The sequence below is a fragment of the Bidens hawaiensis genome, unplaced genomic scaffold (genome assembly GCF_021521415.1).
Source record: "Bidens hawaiensis isolate Kalapana, Puna unplaced genomic scaffold, B.hawaiensis_p1.1 tig00001576_1, whole genome shotgun sequence".
Lineage (NCBI taxonomy): Eukaryota > Viridiplantae > Streptophyta > Magnoliopsida > Asterales > Asteraceae > Bidens > Bidens hawaiensis.
The window spans coordinates 2,147,385-2,168,694 of NW_027491089.1; the positions used below are offsets into that span (position 1 = coordinate 2,147,385).

At 34.9% G+C, this 21,310-nt stretch overlaps 1 protein-coding gene and 1 pseudogene across 1 annotated transcript in view; both read left to right on the forward strand.

Annotated features, from left to right (window-relative positions):
• Positions 1-9,464, forward strand: part of LOC143588911 (TMV resistance protein N-like) — a 58,258-nt gene extending 48,794 nt beyond the window's left edge. The window contains exons 5-6 of the mRNA XM_077069807.1: positions 7,796-8,080; positions 8,174-9,464. Coding sequence (XP_076925922.1) covers positions 7,796-8,080; positions 8,174-9,250 — 1,362 coding nt within the window. The 3' untranslated portion in view covers positions 9,251-9,464. The remainder of the gene's footprint in view (positions 1-7,795; positions 8,081-8,173) is intronic.
• Positions 6,541-7,458, forward strand: LOC143588629 (disease resistance protein RPV1 pseudogene; annotated as a pseudogene).
• Positions 9,465-21,310: the final 11,846 nt, after the last annotated feature.

Consider the following 21,310-nt stretch of genomic DNA (forward strand, 5'->3'; position numbering starts at 1 on the left):
TAGATTTCTAGAAATAAAGACGAAGCAAAAAAATTGTTGAAGGTTTCTGGACATACACAATCCTAGAGGGAGATTGTAGGGCCAATATTCTATATTAGTTTTAGGATTGCGTATGTCTTTATATTTGCTTAGAGTCGGTGTATTACGTACCTCAGTACGTTTATTTTGTAAGGACAAAATGTAATTGTTGGAGAAATGGGGACCCTATATAAGGTCACTTAACCCATTTTTCCACAACCTTTGTGAATACAACCTTTTGCATTTTATTTCCATCCAAGTATTCTCTGTAACTCCAAAACTCTCTAACCCTTCACCCCACCTTCAAGGTTGGGTATATAAATCTAATTATCTATTCAATTATTTGAGTTGCTTGTTATTTGCTACGTCATGATTAGAATATTGTTAATTTGTTCTCTACTTCTTAGTTGAACACTTAAACATTATATATTTGAACTTTGTTGAATAGTTAAAATTTATTACTATTAAATTAATAATTCAATTGTCGGTACCAAGTTCGGGGAAAGATGGTTTACGACATTTTTATTATCAAAGGCCCCAACTTTTTAGTTCGATTAAGGCCTCCGAAAACCTTGGGCCGCCACTGAGCATGCTAAATTGCTAACACACATCATATGAGCAAACGTCGAGTAATAATGCTGATTCAACGAGGATATTGATGTCTGCATGTTCCAATGCAACCTCAGTAATCGAACCGATCAATTTATCATCAATATCAACCAGTGACACACCCTCTTCCAAAACATCGAAACACTCCAGTTTCTCGTTCTTATTTGTTTCTACATTTGTTTTATTCCGTGTTCATTTTCTGTAACATCGACATCCATTTCATTTAATAACCGATTCTTCAAAATCACCTTTGTTGCATTCAATTTTTCTCTTGGGCATTTCATCAAGCTCTTGATCGAGTGCACCGTCAAACTAATTGAATATTGAATCCAATGCATTTCTCCTATTTAACTGTTTCTATAACTTGGTAAGTTGTGATTATGACTTATGAGTGTACCGAATCTAGCCTTTTGATCATGATTTCCATTTTGTGATGAATCTCAATTAATGTAGGCACAATCTCCTTTTCTAAAAAAAAATATTGGTTTACTTGACTCACATATTTTATAACTAATGTTTTTGAAGCTGTATTTACAATTTTCACTGGTTGTTTCACTTAGACAGATGAAATATCGGATGCATCGTGCATTCCAACCGTTCAATAACGTGGGCTCAATTTTATGTGTTATTGATCACAAAATATTAACTACTTTCGGTAGTCAAATATAGTTCGTTCTTATAAATACTGCGGGGATGATTGTCTCACACATGACAGGTTGATTATGTTCTTCTTGATCAGCAAATTATAAAAATCTTGGGAGCCATTGCTTTTGCTCTTATTCGGCTCGGGAATATTTCAGAGAAAGACCTGCTAAAAGTATGATGGTACAATTTCTCATTTATGTGATAACATGTCAACTGCTAAAAGTCAAATGGGTAAAATCAAAGTTGTTGCTCCGGTTTATTTAAACCACCTCTCCTGTTTCAAAATGATTGTCATGTACGTTTGACTAGAATCAATTAAGAGAGGTGAAAACAAAGGGGCTCAAAACCTGGACTATTTTTAACCCGAACCAAAGGCAATTTTAAAAGCAGATTGCAAATCTTTTGAAAGTTCCACATGTGATGTTTGACCAGAAAAAAAGTCAAACATGACCAGAAACTCATAATTAACAAAAATGCTGTTATTATTAAGTAACAATTCATCCACTTCCCGGTCCAACTTAATGCTCATATCCTTAAGCTTTCTCTTCTCAAAACCGAAAAGTTTACCATTGAGCCCAATGCCCAAAATACCCTTACTATGAAAAAATGTTCAAATTGGATATACCAATTGTTTGGACCTCCAATACAGAATTTTCAGTCCAATACAAGTCAGACAAAGATTGACTTATAACACTAACCACAAAAATCAGCCTTTGATCCTTAATAACTTCCATTAAGACAATTGCTTCAATAGCTTGTTTTTGTGATTGTGTACTAGGTACAGCAAAAATGATCTTAAGCTGCTAACAAGAAAGTAGTACCTGACCGTTGACAAAAAAGTAAATTTTGGCAAAATAGACCTAAATGACGACGACCATAGTAGTTTCCATGCAGTCCCAAATTCCCAGATTACCCATGGCAACCCATATTATTACCAAAATGACCAATCTGTCCTTGTTTTCCCAGTACTTCAGTAACCAAAGGCTCAAAAGTGAAAAGTACAAAAGGCATAAAAGGACCTATTGCCTTCCACCAGGTTTTCGCTGCCAAGACAATTGTAAGTTAAAGTATTTTTAGTTAAATAATTAATAAAGTAAATCACGATCAACGATTCTCAAGGAGCTCATAATATTATATACATTTACACACCTTTAACAACTACCGAGAAAAAAAAACCACTAAAATGACAAGGAAATACTCTTTATCTTTATTTGCTTTAACCTTTTTATTATGTAATGCAGAACCATTTCTCCCCAACCCTGTTGGTAATCAAGAACACTCAATCACGAACTAGTCATCCATATATGCAAGATTATAAATTTATAATCAAGAATAGTGGAATCGTAATGATGAATCTAGCTTGCCAGCGAAAGTCAAAGAGACCATTTTTAGTTATATAATTGATCCGAGAATCTTACAATTTTGTGCTCATGTACAGGCTATGAACTGGTGCATACAACGATATTACGCCAGTTCGCTTTGTGTAACAGAAATTGTCAATAACCGCTAGTACCAGAAGTTTGACGTTTGTCAACTTCTGTGACCAAATAAATGCATAACTCTATCTAATATAAAGTTATTCAATCCTACAACGTATATACATAAACTGAATAATCAGGAGTTATAGTTTATAATTTAACATTTCCCCCTAAACTACACTAAACATGATATTCGCTGACCTGAACACGAGGCATTTGACCCGAGTAAGCTCTTTAATTCCCATGCTTTAGTCTCGGTTTGAGTTACACTTGTTTAATCCCTGGCTGTTTGAATGGATTGTTATGTCTTGTGGAACACCAATAGTCTATTTGATTAGGAATTTCGTCTATCAAGTGTTTTCCTTATAAATTAATGATAATGTGTGATAATATTATACACATTTACACACCATTAACACCCTTCTGGACCAGATCAGTGTAATTGAAATCATTTTGGATAAAATCTTTAATAAAGTAAAGCATGATCAACAATTATAGTGAACTCATAATATGATATACTATATACCTATGCTCAAGAACCTATAGCCGTTTAAAGAATGATTTCGTCTTTATAACCATGCGACTGTGTAACCGGATCCTAGAGTCATGGTGATTGAATTCTCTTTAAGCATATGGAACCTTATATGAAACGAAATTAAATTTTAATAATATATTTTATAATTGTAATCTATATTGTTTATAAAGTCAGCTATAATATTTTAATGTTTAACTTATAAAATGTTTAACATTAGTATTTGTATTTAAACCTTTATTAACAAACAAGTCAATGCAAGCAAGTAGTAAGCATGCGAGTGCTTGAGTTGTTCCTTTTCATATAATTACTTTGAAAACTGAACAGTAATAGAGCTATTTAACAAATATTTGTTTTAAGTGTTATTTAGAATCTTATCTTTTCTAAATTCTTATTCTTGTTCTTATATTTTGGTTGAAAATGCATATAAAGAATCTTATTCTTATCTTCGCCAAATAAGGACATTTACTTTCTCCGCATGTTTTTCCACTCAAGTTATTCGACCATCTCTTCCTTCACTTTTTCCATTAAGTTCATAAACTGTTTCCCCAATCAATAAAAATTCATTTTATCCTATTGATCCTTTAAGCTTACATTCAATGGCATCTACTTCAGCTTCATCAGTTCAAAAGAGCTTCAAGTATGATGTCTTTTTGAGCTTTCGGGGTGAAGACACTCGTAAGGGCTTTGTCGATCATCTCTACCATGCTCTTCAAGGGAAAGGAATTATAACCTACAAAGATGATGAGAAAATCCAGAAAGGGGAAAGGATCAGTGAGCAGCTTGTCAGATCCATTGAAGAGTCCAGATTTCACATAATTGTTTTCTCCAAAAACTATGCATCTTCATCATGGTGCTTAGACGAGCTTGTACAAATTATGGAGTGCCAGCAGCGAAGGAGCAGACCGCTTACCCCATCTTCTATGATGTGGAACCCACAGAAGTCCACCACCAAAGTGGGCGGTTGGGAATGCCTTTGCCAAACATGAAAGGGGCAGTCGGAGCTCTGTTCTACCTCTCGACTGTATTTGTACTGTTGTAGCCTCTTACTGCAACAAATGTTCATTACTGAACGGATTCATAGCAGATTCAGTAATATCTTTATCTGTGCATCTGTATATGTTTTATTTATGTTAATCGTGAACAATTCATGTTTTAGAGTAGAAGATGTTATCTGATCAATTGTTTAGTGTTTGTGGTTTTAATACTCAGAAGGTTTTGCACTATACGAACACAGGAAAATGAAGATGATGTTTCAAGATGGAGAACTGCTATGAAAGATGCAGCCGGCCTCGTTGGGTGGGAGTTGAAGAATACAGTTGATGGGTAATTCCTTCCTTGCATTTTTATTGTCAAATTCTAACTCTAATCTTAATGGGTATATCACTATATTGATGCTTCACATATGATTTTATGGAGTGGCAGATAGATGATTTTCTTAAGAGGCAAAATATGGGTCGTGTCAAAATGAGCCGTGCCAAACAAATACGTTGGTTAAGAAACAACAAATGATGATAAAATAAGATTAAAATTTCAATAGTAATTACAAAAAGGATCACTAGTTCATATATACTTCTATTATGATGGATCCTAGAGTCATGGTGATTGAATTCTCTTAAAGCATATGGAACCTTATATGAAACGAAATTAAATTTTAATAATATATTTTATAATTGTATTTTATATTGTTTATAAATTCAGCTATTCTATTTTAATGTTTAACATTAGTATTTTTGTATATAAACCTTTATTAACAAACAAGTCAATGCAAGCAAGTAGTAGGCATGCGAGTGCTTGAGTTCTTCCTTTTCATATAATTACTTTGAAAATTGAACAGTAACAGAGCTATTTAACAAATATTTGGTTTAAGTGTTATTTAGAATCTTATCTTTTCTAAATTCTTATTCTTGTTCTTATATTTTGGTTGAAATGCATATAAAGAACCTTTACTTTCTCCACATGTTTTTCCACTCAAGTAAATTATTCGACCTTCTCTTCCATCTCTTTTTCCATTCATTTCATAAACCGTTTCCCCAATCAATAAAGCATTCATTTTATCCTATCAATCCTTTAAGCTTACATTCAATGGCATCTACTTCAGCTTCATCAGTTCAAAAGAGCTTCAAGTATGATGTCTTTTTGAGCTTTCGGGGTGAAGACACTCGTAAGGGCTTTGTCGATCATCTTTACCATGCTCTTCAAGGGAAAGAAATTATAGCATACAAAGATGATGAAAAAATCCAGAAAGGGGAAAGGATCAGTGAGCAGCTTGTCAGATCCATTGAAGAGTCCAGATTTCACATAATTGTTTTCTCCAAGAACTATGCATCTTCGTCATGGTGCTTAGACGAGCTTGTACAAATTATGGAGTGCCAGCAGGCGAAGGAGCAGACTGCTTACCCCATCTTCTATGATGTGGAATCCACCGAAGTCCGCCACCAAAGTGGGGCGGTTGGGAATGCCTTTGCCAAACATGAAAGGGGCAGTCGGAGCTCTGTTCTACCTCTCGACTGTATTTGTTCTGTTGTAGCCTCTTGCTGCAACAAATGTTCATTACTGAACGGATTCATAGCAGATTCAGTAACATCTTTATCTGTGCATCTGTATATGTTTTATTTGTGTTAATCGTGAACAATTCATGTTTTAAAGTAGACGATGTTTTCTGATCAATTGTTTAGTGTTTGTGGTTTTAAATCCTGTTAATACTCAGAAGGTTTTGCACTATACGAACACAGGAAAATGAAGATGATGTTTCAAGATGGAGAACTGCTATGAAAGATACAGCCGGCCTCGTTGGGTGGGAATTGGATAATACAGTTGATGGGTAATTCCTTCTTTGCATTTTTATTGTCAAATTCTAACTCGAATCTTGATGGGTATATCACTATATTGATGCTTCACGTATGATTTTATGGAGTGGCAGATAGATGATTTTCTTAAGAGGCAAAATATGGTCGTGTCAAAATGAGCCCTGTTAAACATATACATTGGTTAAAGACCAACAAATGATGATAAAATAAGATTAAAATTTCAATATTAACAACAAAAAGGATCACTGGTTCATAAATACTTCTATTATGATGGTTAAAGTATATTAAAACTTTAGTTACTTATGAAATCTCAAGATTGTCATATTTCCTTTCAGGTCCCCCCCCCCCCTCAAAATTTTGAATAGTGTCCCATCCATTCTCAAAAGTCATGTTAAACAAGATTTTGCTGCCTATTAATAACATTATCTTGTTCATTGTATGTTATATATTTAAAATTAACTGTTCATGTGGGATTTTAAGTAATACGATTGAATCTTCTTGAACACACAGGCATGAAGCAAATTTTATCCAACAAATTGTTAAAGAAATTTCACTAAAGCTACATTTCATTAACTCGAGCATTGATGGGAAGTTAGTAGGCATGGAGACCCGGGTAAAGAGTGTAGTTTCATCTTTAGAAACTGATTCCGATGATGTTCGCATGATAGGGATCAAGGGAATGGGAGGTGGTGGGAAGACCGCCTTGGCAAGAGCTGTTTTCGATCTAATATCTGTTTGGTTCGAAGCTAAAAGCTTTGTTGAGAATGTTAGAGAAGTCTCAAAAGGCTCAATATCTGGTTTGAAGGAATTACAACAACAGGTGCTGTCAGATGTCTTAAATGATCAAAGCATAGTCGTAACAGGCGTTTCTGATGGGAAAAATACGATGAAAAGGATGATGCCGAATAGAAAGGTACTTGTTGTTCTAGATGATGTGGATGATATTGACCAGCTTGAGGCGTTAGCTGGTGAGCTTACATGGTTTAAGCCAGGAAGTAGAATCATCATCACAACAAGAGATGAACAGGTGTTGATAGCACAACGAGTAAACTTCATTCATGATGTTAATCTGTTATCAGATGAGGAAGCAATTTGCCTCTTTAGTAGGTATGCATTTGGGAGAGAGATTCCATATCAAGGGTATGAAGATATGTCTAGAAAAGTTGTACGCTATGCTGCTGGGCTTCCCATAACAATCAAAGTTTTGGGTTCACGTCTTTGCGGTAGAAGTGATCATATATGGGAAGGTGCCATAGAAAGGCTAAAAACTATCCCTGAAGCTCAAACTTTGAAAAGATTGGAGATAAGCTATAATAGTCTAGAGGACGATCAGAAAGAAATCTTTCTAGATGTTGTTGCATGCTGAAATATAAGAGAAAAGATTATGCAATCAGAATACTTGACGGTTGTGGATATTATGCTGAAATTGGTTTAAGTGTTCTTGAGCAGAAATCTTTGATAACTGTTTCTGATTTTGACCGTACAAGTTTCCATGACCATATAGAAGAAATGGGCTGGAATATAGTACGTCGTTTGCATCCTAACGATCCTAGCAGACATAGTCGATTATGGATTAAAAAGGAAATTGAAGACATATTGGTTAAGGATTTGGTAAGTTTTAAGTTTATATGAAATGTGAACAACTAGGAAATTTTATTTTCTATGACAAATTTTCACACCCGCATTTTTTTTATCATGTACAGGGCACCAAAGCAACAAGAAGTATAAATCTGGGATATTCCAATCTCCATTCGGATATTATTACGAAAGGTATTAGAAAGATAGAAGAACTTAGACTACTTAATGTGCAATGCAAAGTAACAGAAGTTGATGAAGTTAACAAATACTTACCTGATGCTTTACAATATCTTTGTTGGACTAACTACCCTTTTCAGTCTTTACCTGAAACTTTTCAAGCAAATAACCTTGTTAACCTTGATATGTGTCATAGCAATATAACTGAATTGTGGGAAGGTGGAGAAAGAAAGGTTGAATAATGGTTGATTGGTTGTTCTGTATAATGCATATATGTTATATATTGTCATCACACTGATTCTCATCCTATATTTTTTCTTATGCAGGTTTTTAATAAGCTTAAATACCTTGACCTAAGTTATTCTTCGAAGTTAAGAACCTTTGACCTTAGCATAACTCCACATCTTGAATTGTTAAATCTTACAAGATGTGAAGACCTTGTAGAACTCTGCATGCCAGTTGAGTTTCCGAACCTCAAATCCCTCAACCTAAGTCGGTCTAAGGTAATTAACCTTAACATTGGGCTGACTCCAAATCTTGAGAGATTATATCTTGAAGGATGCTCTCATCTTAAAGAAATTCACGCTCCGGTGGAATGTCTAAAAAAGCTTGTCCACCTTTTCTCAAGTGAATGCTTAAATCTTGTATATTATACTGTTGACAAAAAACATGAATCAGCTTCAATAGATACAGTAGAAATTAATGTAAGTTGTGTAGATGTATACCCACTGCATGCTACAAATGATTTGCTAGGGTTTAGGTTTACATGTATATATGATGAACCTAGATCCTCATGGAGTGGAAATTTAGAGAAACTTTTTCGTTTTGGTCCATGCGCTTGTGAAAACCCAGAGTATTTTCTAGCAACTATATGTGATTTACAACATTTAAGAGAGCTTACACTTGAAAAAAGAATTCATGGGGATATATGGCGGTTAGAAAGTCTAGAGAAGCTATCTTTGTGGTGGCAAAAGTTTCAGCATCTTCCGGATAGCATTTGTCTATTGAAAAATCTGAAATCACTTGAACTTTATTTATGTCTGGCTCTTGAGCAGTTACCTGGGAATATATGCAGATTAGAGTGTTTAGAGGTGTTACGCATAATTGGTTCTGAATCGTTACGAGATATTCCTAGCACAATATGTAAGATGAGATGTTTAAAACATTTAGTGCTCTCCAATTGTAAAAATATTAAGAAATTGCCAGAGGAACTTGGGAGTTTAGAATGTTTGAAAGAGTTATGGATAAAAGGTACCGACATAAGTCTTCTTCCGCAAAGCATTTATCAGTTGAAAGGTCTGCGTATTTGTGGGTCCAGGGAACAACTTGAGTCGTATGGTTTTACATCAGTCATTGATTCTGTTGTGGAAGTCAGTTTAGAATACGCGTACATAGAGCTGTGAATAAGACGTTGACTCAGTTAGTCCAGCGCCTAATATCTTAATCAGGTGAGAACGCTACATCAAAACTCCTCATTATTATTTTTAATCTCTGATCATGTCAAAAACATATATGCAGTAGGTTATACTTACAATCAATTTACAATTAATCATGAATGCTTGTATTTAATAATGGTGTTTGTTTACACTGGTGATTATGAGGCTGAACTGAATCAAATTCTACATAATCATGAATGCTCGATGAAATGCACGTGTGAGAATTTCTTAATATATCTTTTCTGATTTTATTACCTTCTTCATACATTCCCCGTAAAACATTAGTTGTGCCTTCATCATATTTGTTGGGTTAATTGGTTCGTTTACGGTCACAGATTAAAGGGTTAATGGGTCAGCTGTTGTGGGAATAAGAGCAGACCGAGTTTGTTGGATTTAGTAATGGATGTTAGGGTGCACGTTGGGTAAAAGAATCAGTCAGTTACTTGTACTGATTCGTTAGGATCGAAATTAGTAGTTAATAGTTTTATTATCCACTGTTTTTTATTTGTTTAATTAAAATAGTACCCCTTTTTTGCTTTCTTCTCTGCAAGTTATATTCAGTTCAATAGTTTGTGTATTCTGTGTTTCAAAGTGTCATGAACCAACAATATTTACGTGTGGTTGTATGACACTTGCATATGAACGGTAAGATTGTAGGGGCTCTAAATGATTAGCTGCAATAATAAGATTATAAGTTTATTTCTCACAGCTTCAATTTGTCCTCTGAAAGAGACATTTTGTATTTTGTGATGTCAACATCATCCACGCCACATGTATTTTGTCATGCATTTGTTTGCTTTGAATTTTTATTTATTTCTGTGTTAATTCTGAGTTTTTCAAAAAAAAAAAATAAATAAATAAAAGGCTTTTGAGTCACCAAAATTTGGCAGATTGTTTTGTTCATTTGGCTCAAACTATGTTTAAAAAGCAGGTTCCAAGGTTCATCTAGTATATTTTGCTTATTAAACTATCATATTATGTAACCCTCTGGTTGTTTGACATAGACTTCCTATGTGATCTCACCGTTCAAAAAAGCTGATTTAACATCAAACTCAAACAGTGTAAAAAGAAAGATACTTTCTGAAATTATCAAATTATGTGGTTCTAGATTGTTGCTGTGATTACCATAATAATGTTACTGCGGTTATTTTGTTGATATTGTTGTGGAGTTTAAAGTCTTATCCCTATTTCACTTTAATTTCCATAACACAAAATACTCTCAACTGTAAGTGTTTATAAGAAGTTTTATGATCATGTTGCTAAGCATCTATACAATGATGTAAAATGTATGCATTGCATATGTATCATGATTCCTGCAGTTGATGTCCCTCTATATAAACCTTTGTTTTCAACCAATGTCTTAGGTCTTTATCCGTGTATTTTGGATAAAAATCTTGTTAGAGCTTTTAAATAGTCAAAATGATGATGAATATTTAACTATCAAAGTCTAGTTAATTTATGTTTATTAGATTTGTATGGTATTTTAGGTTGAATATGTATTTATTAGATTTTTGGTTACTATGATAATGAAATATTTATAAACTTTTAGGAAGGAGCTAAATTTATAAAAAATTATGAAGCAAAACCTGTAGAAACTTGTAACAATGAATTGATGAACAAAAACACAATACATCTAAATGAGTTTAACGGGTTTGGTGAGTTATATTAAACAGGTTAAAACTGGTTGATGGGTTTGGTGAGTAACCATTTCTAAATCGGCCCGTTTTGTCTAGCACCCATTCTGACCGGCACCATTTTCTAAATCGGCCTGTTTAACATAATCACTTGCTGGTTTGGTTAAATTCGTGTTTTTATTCGCAAAACTAAAACAGAGATGTCTGTCAATTGTTTAGTTCAGTTCATTTGGGTCGGTTTTATTTGGCTACGATGCAGAATCGATCATTTACTGATAAAATTCACCACTAAGTAACTGTAAGTAATCCATCATTTACTGATAAAATTCGTATTATTAAATAATACAATGAAAAATACAACATTGGCTAATAGGAAAATGAGTCACATGTCATGTGCAGCGTTAATTCGTGGGGGTTATCTAAATTCGAGTCTCATTATAAAAATAAAAATACAAAATTTACTTACTCTGTCTCTTAAACTTGGATCACGTGTTTACAACATTTATTTATATAACTTAAGTATGTTTTTCACAAACGTATTTCTTAAAAGTATGCGTTTAACCGACACGTTATCAAAGGAATCAATTCTCCACCATCATTAAGTTCCATATATAACTCCATTCACTCAATACCATCAAACATTGTTCCATAATTAAAACATTAACAGGCATACGCCATAACAATAACTTCAAAAACAAAATAAACACAAAAGGAACGACTTGAATCTAATACAGATGTCTGTAAATGGTGATACCATTACCTAACAGAGCCATGAGATCTTTGTTGGAAATCTTGTATTAATAATAATAAGAAATATAAAGAAATAAGAAATAATCGACACGGTAAACCGGGCTTGTGTTTAACACAATTCCCTTAAACAGATTCGCAGTCTGTTACCAGGGTACTCCGGTTCGAAGCAGAAGCGTAGTACTGCCGGACTTGATCACTTGCCCGAAACGAAAACCGTAACAATGTTGTTGTAGAAAGAGGAAGAAGATGAAGTGTGATTTTTCGTTGGTGTGTCTTGACAAAAGATCATCTAAAGATTCGCGGTCTGTTCCCAGGGTACTCCGGTTCGAAACAGAAGCGTAGTACTGCCGGACTTGATCACTTGCCCGAAACGAAAACCGTAACAATGTTGTTGTAGAAAAAGGAAGAAGATGAAGTGTGATTTTTCGTTGGTGTGTCTTGACAAAAGATCATCTAATGACCATTAGTGCAGAATTGAAACTTAAATAATACGCGGGCTCGGGTTTTGGGCACGTAAGAGTTCGATGGATTTCTAGTCCAGAAACCCAAATTTGCACCCCCCCTGCGCGCGCGTAGGACTTGTGGTAAAACATGTTATAAAAAATTTAAATGGGTGTAAGATCACTACCTTATAAACCATTCATTATTTTGTTCCCAAACCGATGTGGGACAAACCTTCCACCACTTCCACCACTTCCACCACTTCCTTCATTCACACACTTAAAACTTCCAACAATCTTCACGTGAGGGTTCGTTGCAAGGTGCTTTGTTAAATTTTGAAGTATCCATTCGGCTTTGTTCAGTTGCCTTGTAACAGAATCCTTAGACATGGCAACAAATCCATTCCAGAGTGTGTTGTCATACACGATGAACCCATTCACCTTCACCAGTTTCATCACTAACTCATGATAGTTAAGATACTTTGGTTTGTCCGCATCAACAAATTAACACAAAGTCGAAGTTTCTTTTGTTGTCATGCTACATAAAGAAGTTGAATTATAAATTAATACATTTTACACTAGTTAACTTCTGCTTATAGATTAATATATTTTGGACTTCAAGAATAATTGTAATATATTTCCCTTTGGTTACCTTAAAAATTGAAAGAATAAAAAACATAAACGAAAAATCTTGTTGTGGTTGTTATTTTTGCGACTTTAATGAAGTTGGTTGCTAATTATGAGACCATAAAGAATGAAGTCAAGAATTTTGTTACCTTTCTGAATGATGACCATCAAGACTTTATAAACAATCAACATGCTATAATCCCCTCCTAATTGATTACCGAAATCTGACGGTAATGTGTGATGCGTAATATCAAACCTCACATTTAAATTGGACAAAACAAGTAGAAAACATTAAATCTCCAATATTTTAAACATGCCCAATATGAAACAAAAAAAGATATTTCGATTACAAATTATTCATCCATTGTTTGAGATCTACATCACAACATGCACGTAGTGAAACAAAATTCCCAAAATATCTATATATTATCTATAAAGCATATTGAAGGGATAAAATAGTAATTAAACCATCTGTGGGGAGACGCCGTTAAATTAAATGTAGTTCATTGACTCTGGCGACTTCCACTGCAATCGTCCCTCTTCGGCGACCTTTCAACTCATCTCAAGCGATATTAACTCAGAGGTGACTTCAATTGCAATCAATATCAGTTTCATCCATTATGGTGCAATAAACGGGCCGATTGAATCTCCATGTTTGAACCCAACCACACGATTTAGGTCACATTAGGTCAGAGCGCCGTTACACATCATGTTTGACGATTTTCTTCTACTACGAACCGTTCATTGCTATAAGTATGTTTCGTCGTTTCAGCCCCCACCCCCAATCGCATCACCAAAGCCAGGTATGTAATCCTTTTCTCCGATTTTAGATTGTCTGCCGATTCTTGTTGCTAAACCCCTAATTGAAAATTGATATCCATATCTCTTTGGTTTCTTGCTCGTATACTCAATTTGGTTTTTGGTAAATCCCTAATTCAAGATACACTGTAAATTTTGAAGCTGTTAATTGGCACTTGAAATGGTTCACAAGTTTGAGTCCAGTTGATAAAAATTGTACACATCATATAACACTTCATATTCCTTGAATTACTTTACTATCATTGGAATAATATAATAACTTTTTTATGATCCACAAATGGCAAACTTCGTTGGGAGTGAATTTCTTGTCGAGCAGGTAAAAATCATAGCTACTGATGTATATAAGTGTGTATTTGTATCTCACTGTGTGTATCATATATAAAAATTTAAATATGAATTGCTTATGATATTGTGTGACAGGTTGAAACAATGATATCGTGTGACAGATTGAAACAATAAAGAACTTTTCTGAATAGGACTCTCAATTGAGAAGACTATGAAAAGGCCATGTTAAGATTATGTTTCGAATAAAAAACTAACTTTTAAAACATACAATAAAAGGTAATAATGAAATTCCATCAACAATGTGTCACACCTGTTAGCGAGCGAGACCTTAAGGTTAAAGAATATAATTGTTTTTTTTATTGTTATTTATTTTCTATCTTTATCTTTGTGATGTTTTTACTAATTACAGCTTAGCGGTGGTGAAACACAACGAGTTGCATTAGCTTGCACGTTTTTGAAAGCTTCTCCAGTACTTGTAGCAATTTTGAAGTTTAGATAATATTTAACATCAACTTCTTTCAGGTTGTGTGATGAAGCAAAAGTGTTAGCACAACAAATGCAAAGATATTAAGTGTCCTAAGGTCACTTGCTAACTGCAGTGCAATGTCATGAGGCAAGCTCCTTCTCTCAGAATATTAATATTCTCATATTGATATGAGTGTGCACATTTCGGTTCAGTGGGTGCACAAGACCCAAGCCTGAGCACTCGAGATTGGCTCGCTAAAAGCTCAACCCAGTCAAGCTTAAACTAGCCTGAGCCTAAAAATAAGCATGTTTCAGAAACGAGCGCGGGCTTCACTTGTGAAGCTCGAGCTGGTTCGTGAGCCTATTATTTTTTAACTTTTATTATATATATCATATTTATACTTTTATAAAAACCATTTCCTCCCCGCCGCAACACGCAGGCTCAAATACTAGTTAAAGGAAATGTGTCTGATATCGATTTGCTTGGTTTCTCAAACATAAGTAAATATGCTACATTAAATAGCAAGTAAATAAATGGATATATATGTACATAAAAACATCAAAACTAAAAATTCACCAATATGTTTTTTTTGCAAAATAAGCTTTAATTTTCAAACATGTAAAGAACGATTGAGGCAAATAAGTTTCGTTAAAACAAAACTTAAAGCTCTTACATTGATCTATGAATGAGAATGCCATCTTTGGTAGCCGGGTCTGGACAGGGAAGGTGCAGAGAATAAATGTTTATACTTGAAAGGGATGTAGGTCCCATGGACGGATCAAACAACACGAATACTAGTCTACTTGGATCAACCTCCCACTAGATAGCGGAAAAAACTAATGAGGACCGAGATCTCGAATCTTGTTTGGTTATTATTGCCGTGAAAGTTAGAGACGAGAAGAGAGAAGAAGTTTTGAACTTGTGGATTAGATAAGCAAATAGCAAAAGGTTATTGTGTGCATAAGATATACACATTATATATAATGTATGCTCATGCACTTTCTATTAGTTATTACGGCCCAATGGGCTCCAAAATACATGGCATTGGCCCAAACATACAAATAAACACAAACCTAGTAGCTAACATACATGGACATAGCATTACAAACAAATACGAAAGATTAATCACAAAATGAGCCTAACAATGGAGTTTCATTTGTATATATAGAAAGTTTGCGTAACCCTAATCCATAATTTGTTATAACCACCGACGAAAGCCCACATTCATGAAAAGATAATCTATTGGTTAAGGCCCAAAACTTTCAGCCTGAAATTCAAAAAATAAATAAATAAATATGGGAATGATATTGTCTTTTCTTGCTCGTATTTTTTTAACAACTTATCCACCAATTTAATTTAACTATTACAACAATCTATTGGCTTGCATGAAACCGAAAAAACTGAATTTTTGATTCATTTTCGGTTTTGCATGTTAAAAAAATAAAACACAACTGCAGACTATAGATTAATGTTAAGTAATTTCGTAAGAATTTAACAAGTAGTGTTTAACAAATATTTAAGCCCAAATATATAATAATCAATTAATCATTAATCGGTAAAAACATAAGACCTAAACTCATTATTTTGGCCAATTTTCTTTCGGCCTAAAATTTTCCCCCAAATGGTAGCCAAAAGAAATAAAAACCCAACAGTTTCAAAAACCGACTTCTTGGTGTTTGGTTATGTTTTAGCCCAAAACCGACCAGACCGGACCATATACACCCCACCCCAACCCTTACTGCATTTTGGATGTATAGATAATGAAGTTTGCTAGAATTAGGTGATTAGATGTAATAAAACGGGTTGCGTGATATTAAATTTTGATGACAAATTATATTTGCAAGCATAAAATGAATAGAAGTACATTCTAGTTATAAAATGAGATGATTATTGAGAATAAATGCTAAGACAAATTTTTTTCAACATCACATGAAATCTGAGGTGTTCGGATAAAAGCTGAGGTTTCAAACATTAATTTTATCAATTTGAGAAATCTTAACATGTTTTTAACACCGTATGGAATCTCAGGTTTCGGATGAATTAACGTTTGAACATGTTAGAACAACTGACATAAATATACGCACCTGAAGCTGACAAGAATCTAGATGTAATCTCACAACCCCATCTGAAATTAATAAGTATTGTTAGGAACAATCTGTAACAATGAGTTAATAATCTAAGAAGTAAAGTTCAGTAAACATTATTATAGGATGTATATACATACCTGATTAATTCGTTGTGTAAAACCCTATGAACAATCAACATGTTATTAGTAATTAACAATCAGCTCTTCAGTTCTCTCCACCATAAACAATCAAACAATGGCAGGTGCGGCGTTATAAGCACCAGAGATTAGGGTTTTATGTGTTTATGAAAAGAGTATTAGGGTTACATTTATATATAGGCTCACCAGTCCGTATAAAAAATAATTTTTTACTTTTTTTCTTTTTTGTTTATTATTATTATTATTATTATTATTATTGTTATTATTTTGTTTCTTAATCTATTCATTTTTCTGTTTTATTTATAACAACCATTAAATGCATATATATAGCTAATAGTTGTATGTATTATATTTTACTTATCACCAAATTCGTCTTAATTACACATTCACGTACATAAAGAATTACTTATACTGGCATGCCAACCACACACTTCTCCCACATAAGAAGTGTCTCTCCTCAAGTTGTATTACATATGCTGGCTAGTGTAGATAGTAATGCTACACTCTAAAAACAATCACAAAAGAAGTGAACGAGAGATTTCTTAGATTCTTCTTAATTATTAATATTTCACTTCGTATCCCGTCAAGATTCGTGCTTTCATCATTTAGAGTAGTGGGGAATAAAGATTTTTTTCCGTATTTGGAGCTTTTCGCTTATGTATAGATTTCTAAACATTTAATTATACGTCACTTGTGAAAATACATGAGGCTTAGGGTTTTCTTTATAATTGTATGTGACGCAATCCGGTGGTGAACTTAGTCCTCTAATTTGGCCCCTATATTTTTACTTTCTATCTATTACCCTTTTCACTCTTAGTTCATTTACATAAGATTATATATATGGTTTCGCAAAGTATTTCCGTTTCTTACTAGATCAATTCCATTTTCTTGTCTTGTTGCATATAAAAAATATCATCTTCTTGAAATGATATCATAAACAACATTCGGTCAAGGGCTATATAGCAATTGAGTAATCGTCTAATGATGAATGCCCAAGAGAATTACATCATCTTCTTACTAGCATGCATTGCTCACTAAAGTTAATTTGTAAAAAAAATAAATTAGATCGTTAAAAAATAGACAAATTTTAGTTTGAATTACAATATGAATACAGACAAACAACATCATCTTCTAGTGAAAAACCAAACAATAAACCGATTATCTAGGCTGCATGATTAATGTAATTAATCAATTACTTAATATGATTTTTTTAATTAATAAATTTATTTTGTCTTTATATTATTTTATTTTTTATATGAGGTTGATTTGTGTGACATGACACTATGACAGGTTGGCCATCTTGGTAATAAGGCTAAGGGGTGTGGGGGGGGCGTGAGTGGGGGTGCGAGTGGGGGCTCCAGCCAATAATATTGTGACGTGTGGCAGAGAGAGAAACTGGATAAGACGGGTGTTGGAGCCCCCGTTGGAGCCCCTGGCCCTGGTGTGGAGGGGCGCGAGCAGGGGCTCCAGCGGATTTTTTTTTTATTTTTTTATAAATGTATTCAAAAAACGTATTATTAAAAAAACTCATAAATTATTTAAAAAAACACAAATTAATTAAAAAAACACATTAATATCTAAAAAAAAAATTAAAGTACTAAAAAAAACATTATTCTTATTCTTCGGCTTGGTCTTCTTCGATCAACCTCTTTCGGATACGTTCCTTTTGCTTTTCCATCAGCATTTGATCGACCGGATTTAGGTTACTGAAGTCTCTTGTAAGGAAGTCCAAATCTCTCATTCGACTTTTTTCCTTTTTGTCATTAGAGACCACCTCCATGGTTTTGTTGAATTTATTGAGGGATTCAACAAGATCGGTGATGTTTACGGCTCCCCCCTCAGCCGGTTTTTTCCCTTGGCGTCCCTTCCCAATGGCCGCCTCCTCGGCGGTGAAGATGTTTCCTCCCCCGCAACGTTTAGGTCGAATCCAACGCTGCAATCCGACCCGGCGGAAGTGCTATACGCTCCAAACGAACTAGTTTTAGTCCGTTTCGGCCCTACTTCCGCATCAAGGTCCGGCGCCACCAGCTCAACCCACTTAGAACACCTTCTCAACCTCTCCCACACCTTTACATCGTCCCACGTCTTCACCGTCCCATACCTCCGCAGACACTCCTGCTTCCACTCTTCGACAGTGAAATTGTAAACCGCCAAATCATCACTGCCACTTGGTCTCATACGACCGGCGTTCCTGTTGAAAAGATTAGTAAACAAGCCGACAAATTTTCTGATTTCGGACCACCGACCCGAAATCATATCGGCGTTCCGCTCTGTACTCCCAACGAGCGAATAGAACGTCTCCCTAACCTTTGTCCAAAAGACCTTGCTCTTTTGGTAGTCGGCTGCAAAATGCATAAATAAATTTGTAAGTCATTTAACTTTTTTATTTAACTTTTTTATTAAAAATCATTTTTAAAAACGTTAAAACAATTACCGCAACGCCGATCCTCAGAAATGACTATCCAAGCCCGACACAGGGCTTCCTTCTCATCCGATGACCACGGAGTGGTTTTCCGTTTCGTCCTCGGAGTCGAAGCCGAAGCCGAACCCGACCCGTCCGTTGCAACTTGTTTTTTCCGGTGGATGCGTCTTCTTTGTCCCGCAGCTTCACCTTGTGGTTCTTGTGTCTCCGGAACAACAAAGTTAGGAGACGGTTGTATGTTGGATGGTTGAAAGCCGGATGATTGTTGCGGCTCCGAATAAAACATCGGTTGGTCCGGTGACGACCATAAATCGTCAATATAATCTGACTCTAGGTTTGGGTACCAATTTCCAGCCATGTTTTTAAAAAAAGATTTGGAAGATGAGTTGATTTTGGGTTTTTTTTGAAGTTGTGGTAATTATTTTATGTGATTTTGGGTGTGGTATGTGATATTGGGTGTGGTAAGGTTTATATATAGGAAAAACTTTTTTTTTTAATAAAATTAAAGAGCCCAACGGCTCTTTTCTTCATCCCAACGGCTCCTTCACGCATTCCCAAGTCACCCCACGCCTCTTCCCTCCCGCTAGCAGCCTTGCGCCTGCCTTGGTTCCCGTGCTCGCGCCCCTCTCGCGCCCCTCTCGCGCCTCGGTGGTGTGGTGCTCGCGCCCCGGGGCGCGAGCGGATGGGCTCTCGCGCCCCCGCTGAAGCCCCACACCCCTCAGCCTAATATGGGCTGCCAGGGGTAAGGGTAATCTGGGAATTTGGATTGGATGGAAACTACTGTTGTCATGGTCATTTTGGGCTATTTTGCCAAAATTGACTTTTTTTTCCACATTGACTTTTCTTAGGTCAAAACCGATTTTTGGTCAAAATACTCCTTTTGACTATGGTGGACTTTCTTGTCATAATATTGTTGGGTTTTAATCTTGACTATTGGTTTTATTATTAGTTTTATTATTAAGTATTTTATGGTTTAAGGTTATTTGTGATTGCATGGAATAAGCTAGGATTCAAAGGTCACGTGGATGTTGCATGAGTGGACTTGAAGACAAAAGCATTTATTTGAGATTTCATTTTATGGTATAATTAATAGTTTGTAAGTCAGAACTGGTATGTTCTTATTTGACCGGGTATTATGGAGGTGGACGTTGAGGACTGAGGAGTGGGTCATTAGGTGTACCGGTTCTCTAGGAGTACTAGTATTTTCATTGGTTGGTATTGTTGCACGTTTGTTTTGTACCGGCTATAAATAACCCCATCTTTATTCAATAAAGTATGAAGTAGTAGTGTTTCCTTTGAATCTTTTCTTTTTAGCATGTTTCAAACATCTCTTTATATATATATTTGAGAATTGTTAAAGTTTACCTTTTGCAAGTTATCTGTTCATTTCTATTCGTGAGTTGAGAGAGTGAGGTTTAAAGGCTTGATATCCAACAAATATATCAGCTACTTTTCAGTTGTTGGCAGCTACAGATCATTCATATAGTACATAATCACAAAAATCGATCCGTTAAAGCCAGTGTCTTAATGGAAGTTATTAAAGATCAAAGGTTGATTTTTGTGATTATTGTTATAAGTCAATGATGCTGGTTCAGGCCAGAAACTACACAAAAATCTAACATGTGTTTGCAAAAGAAACATGCAATTGATTGTTTTTGGGACACTTTTCCAACAAATGCTTGTCTTACGCGTATTAGAGATCCAAACAGTTGGTATGTCCAATTTTGAACTTTTTCAAAGAAAGGGTATTTTGGTAATTGGGCTCTGGAAAAATTTTGCTTGAGAAGATAACGTTTAAGGATATGAGCATTCAACTGGATTGGGAAGTGGATGTATTGTTACTTAATAGCAGCATTTTTGTTAATCATGAGTTTCTTGTCATGTTTGACTTTTTTCTGGTCAAACATGGCATATGGAACTTTCAATAAATTTGGATTAACTTTGACAATAAATGGGGAGTTCGGTGGATCAGTTGTCAATATCTGCAGCAATTTCTACATCTTTCGTTTATTGGACTCATTTGACTTTCTCCTTTTCAAACTTGGCATCTGGTGGTATACTGTTGAGTTATCCCATAGTTTGCGCAAGTGGCATAAGAATAGTAAAAGGACTGGATATGGATGGATGGTTAATTTGGGAAATATGTTAAGTGTGTTATGTACGACAGAAGATGGTCACTGTTTACCTACCAGAAGAGTTATGTTACTTAATAACTATAATAAACAATAAAACAAAGAAAAATGCAAAGCAACATACACTTCAAAACAAACATAAATCCCTTTAATCCAGCTTGACTCGATCCTACACCACTTGACCCATTAACTTCTGAACCCCTGACCAACTTGACCGTTTAAGATTAT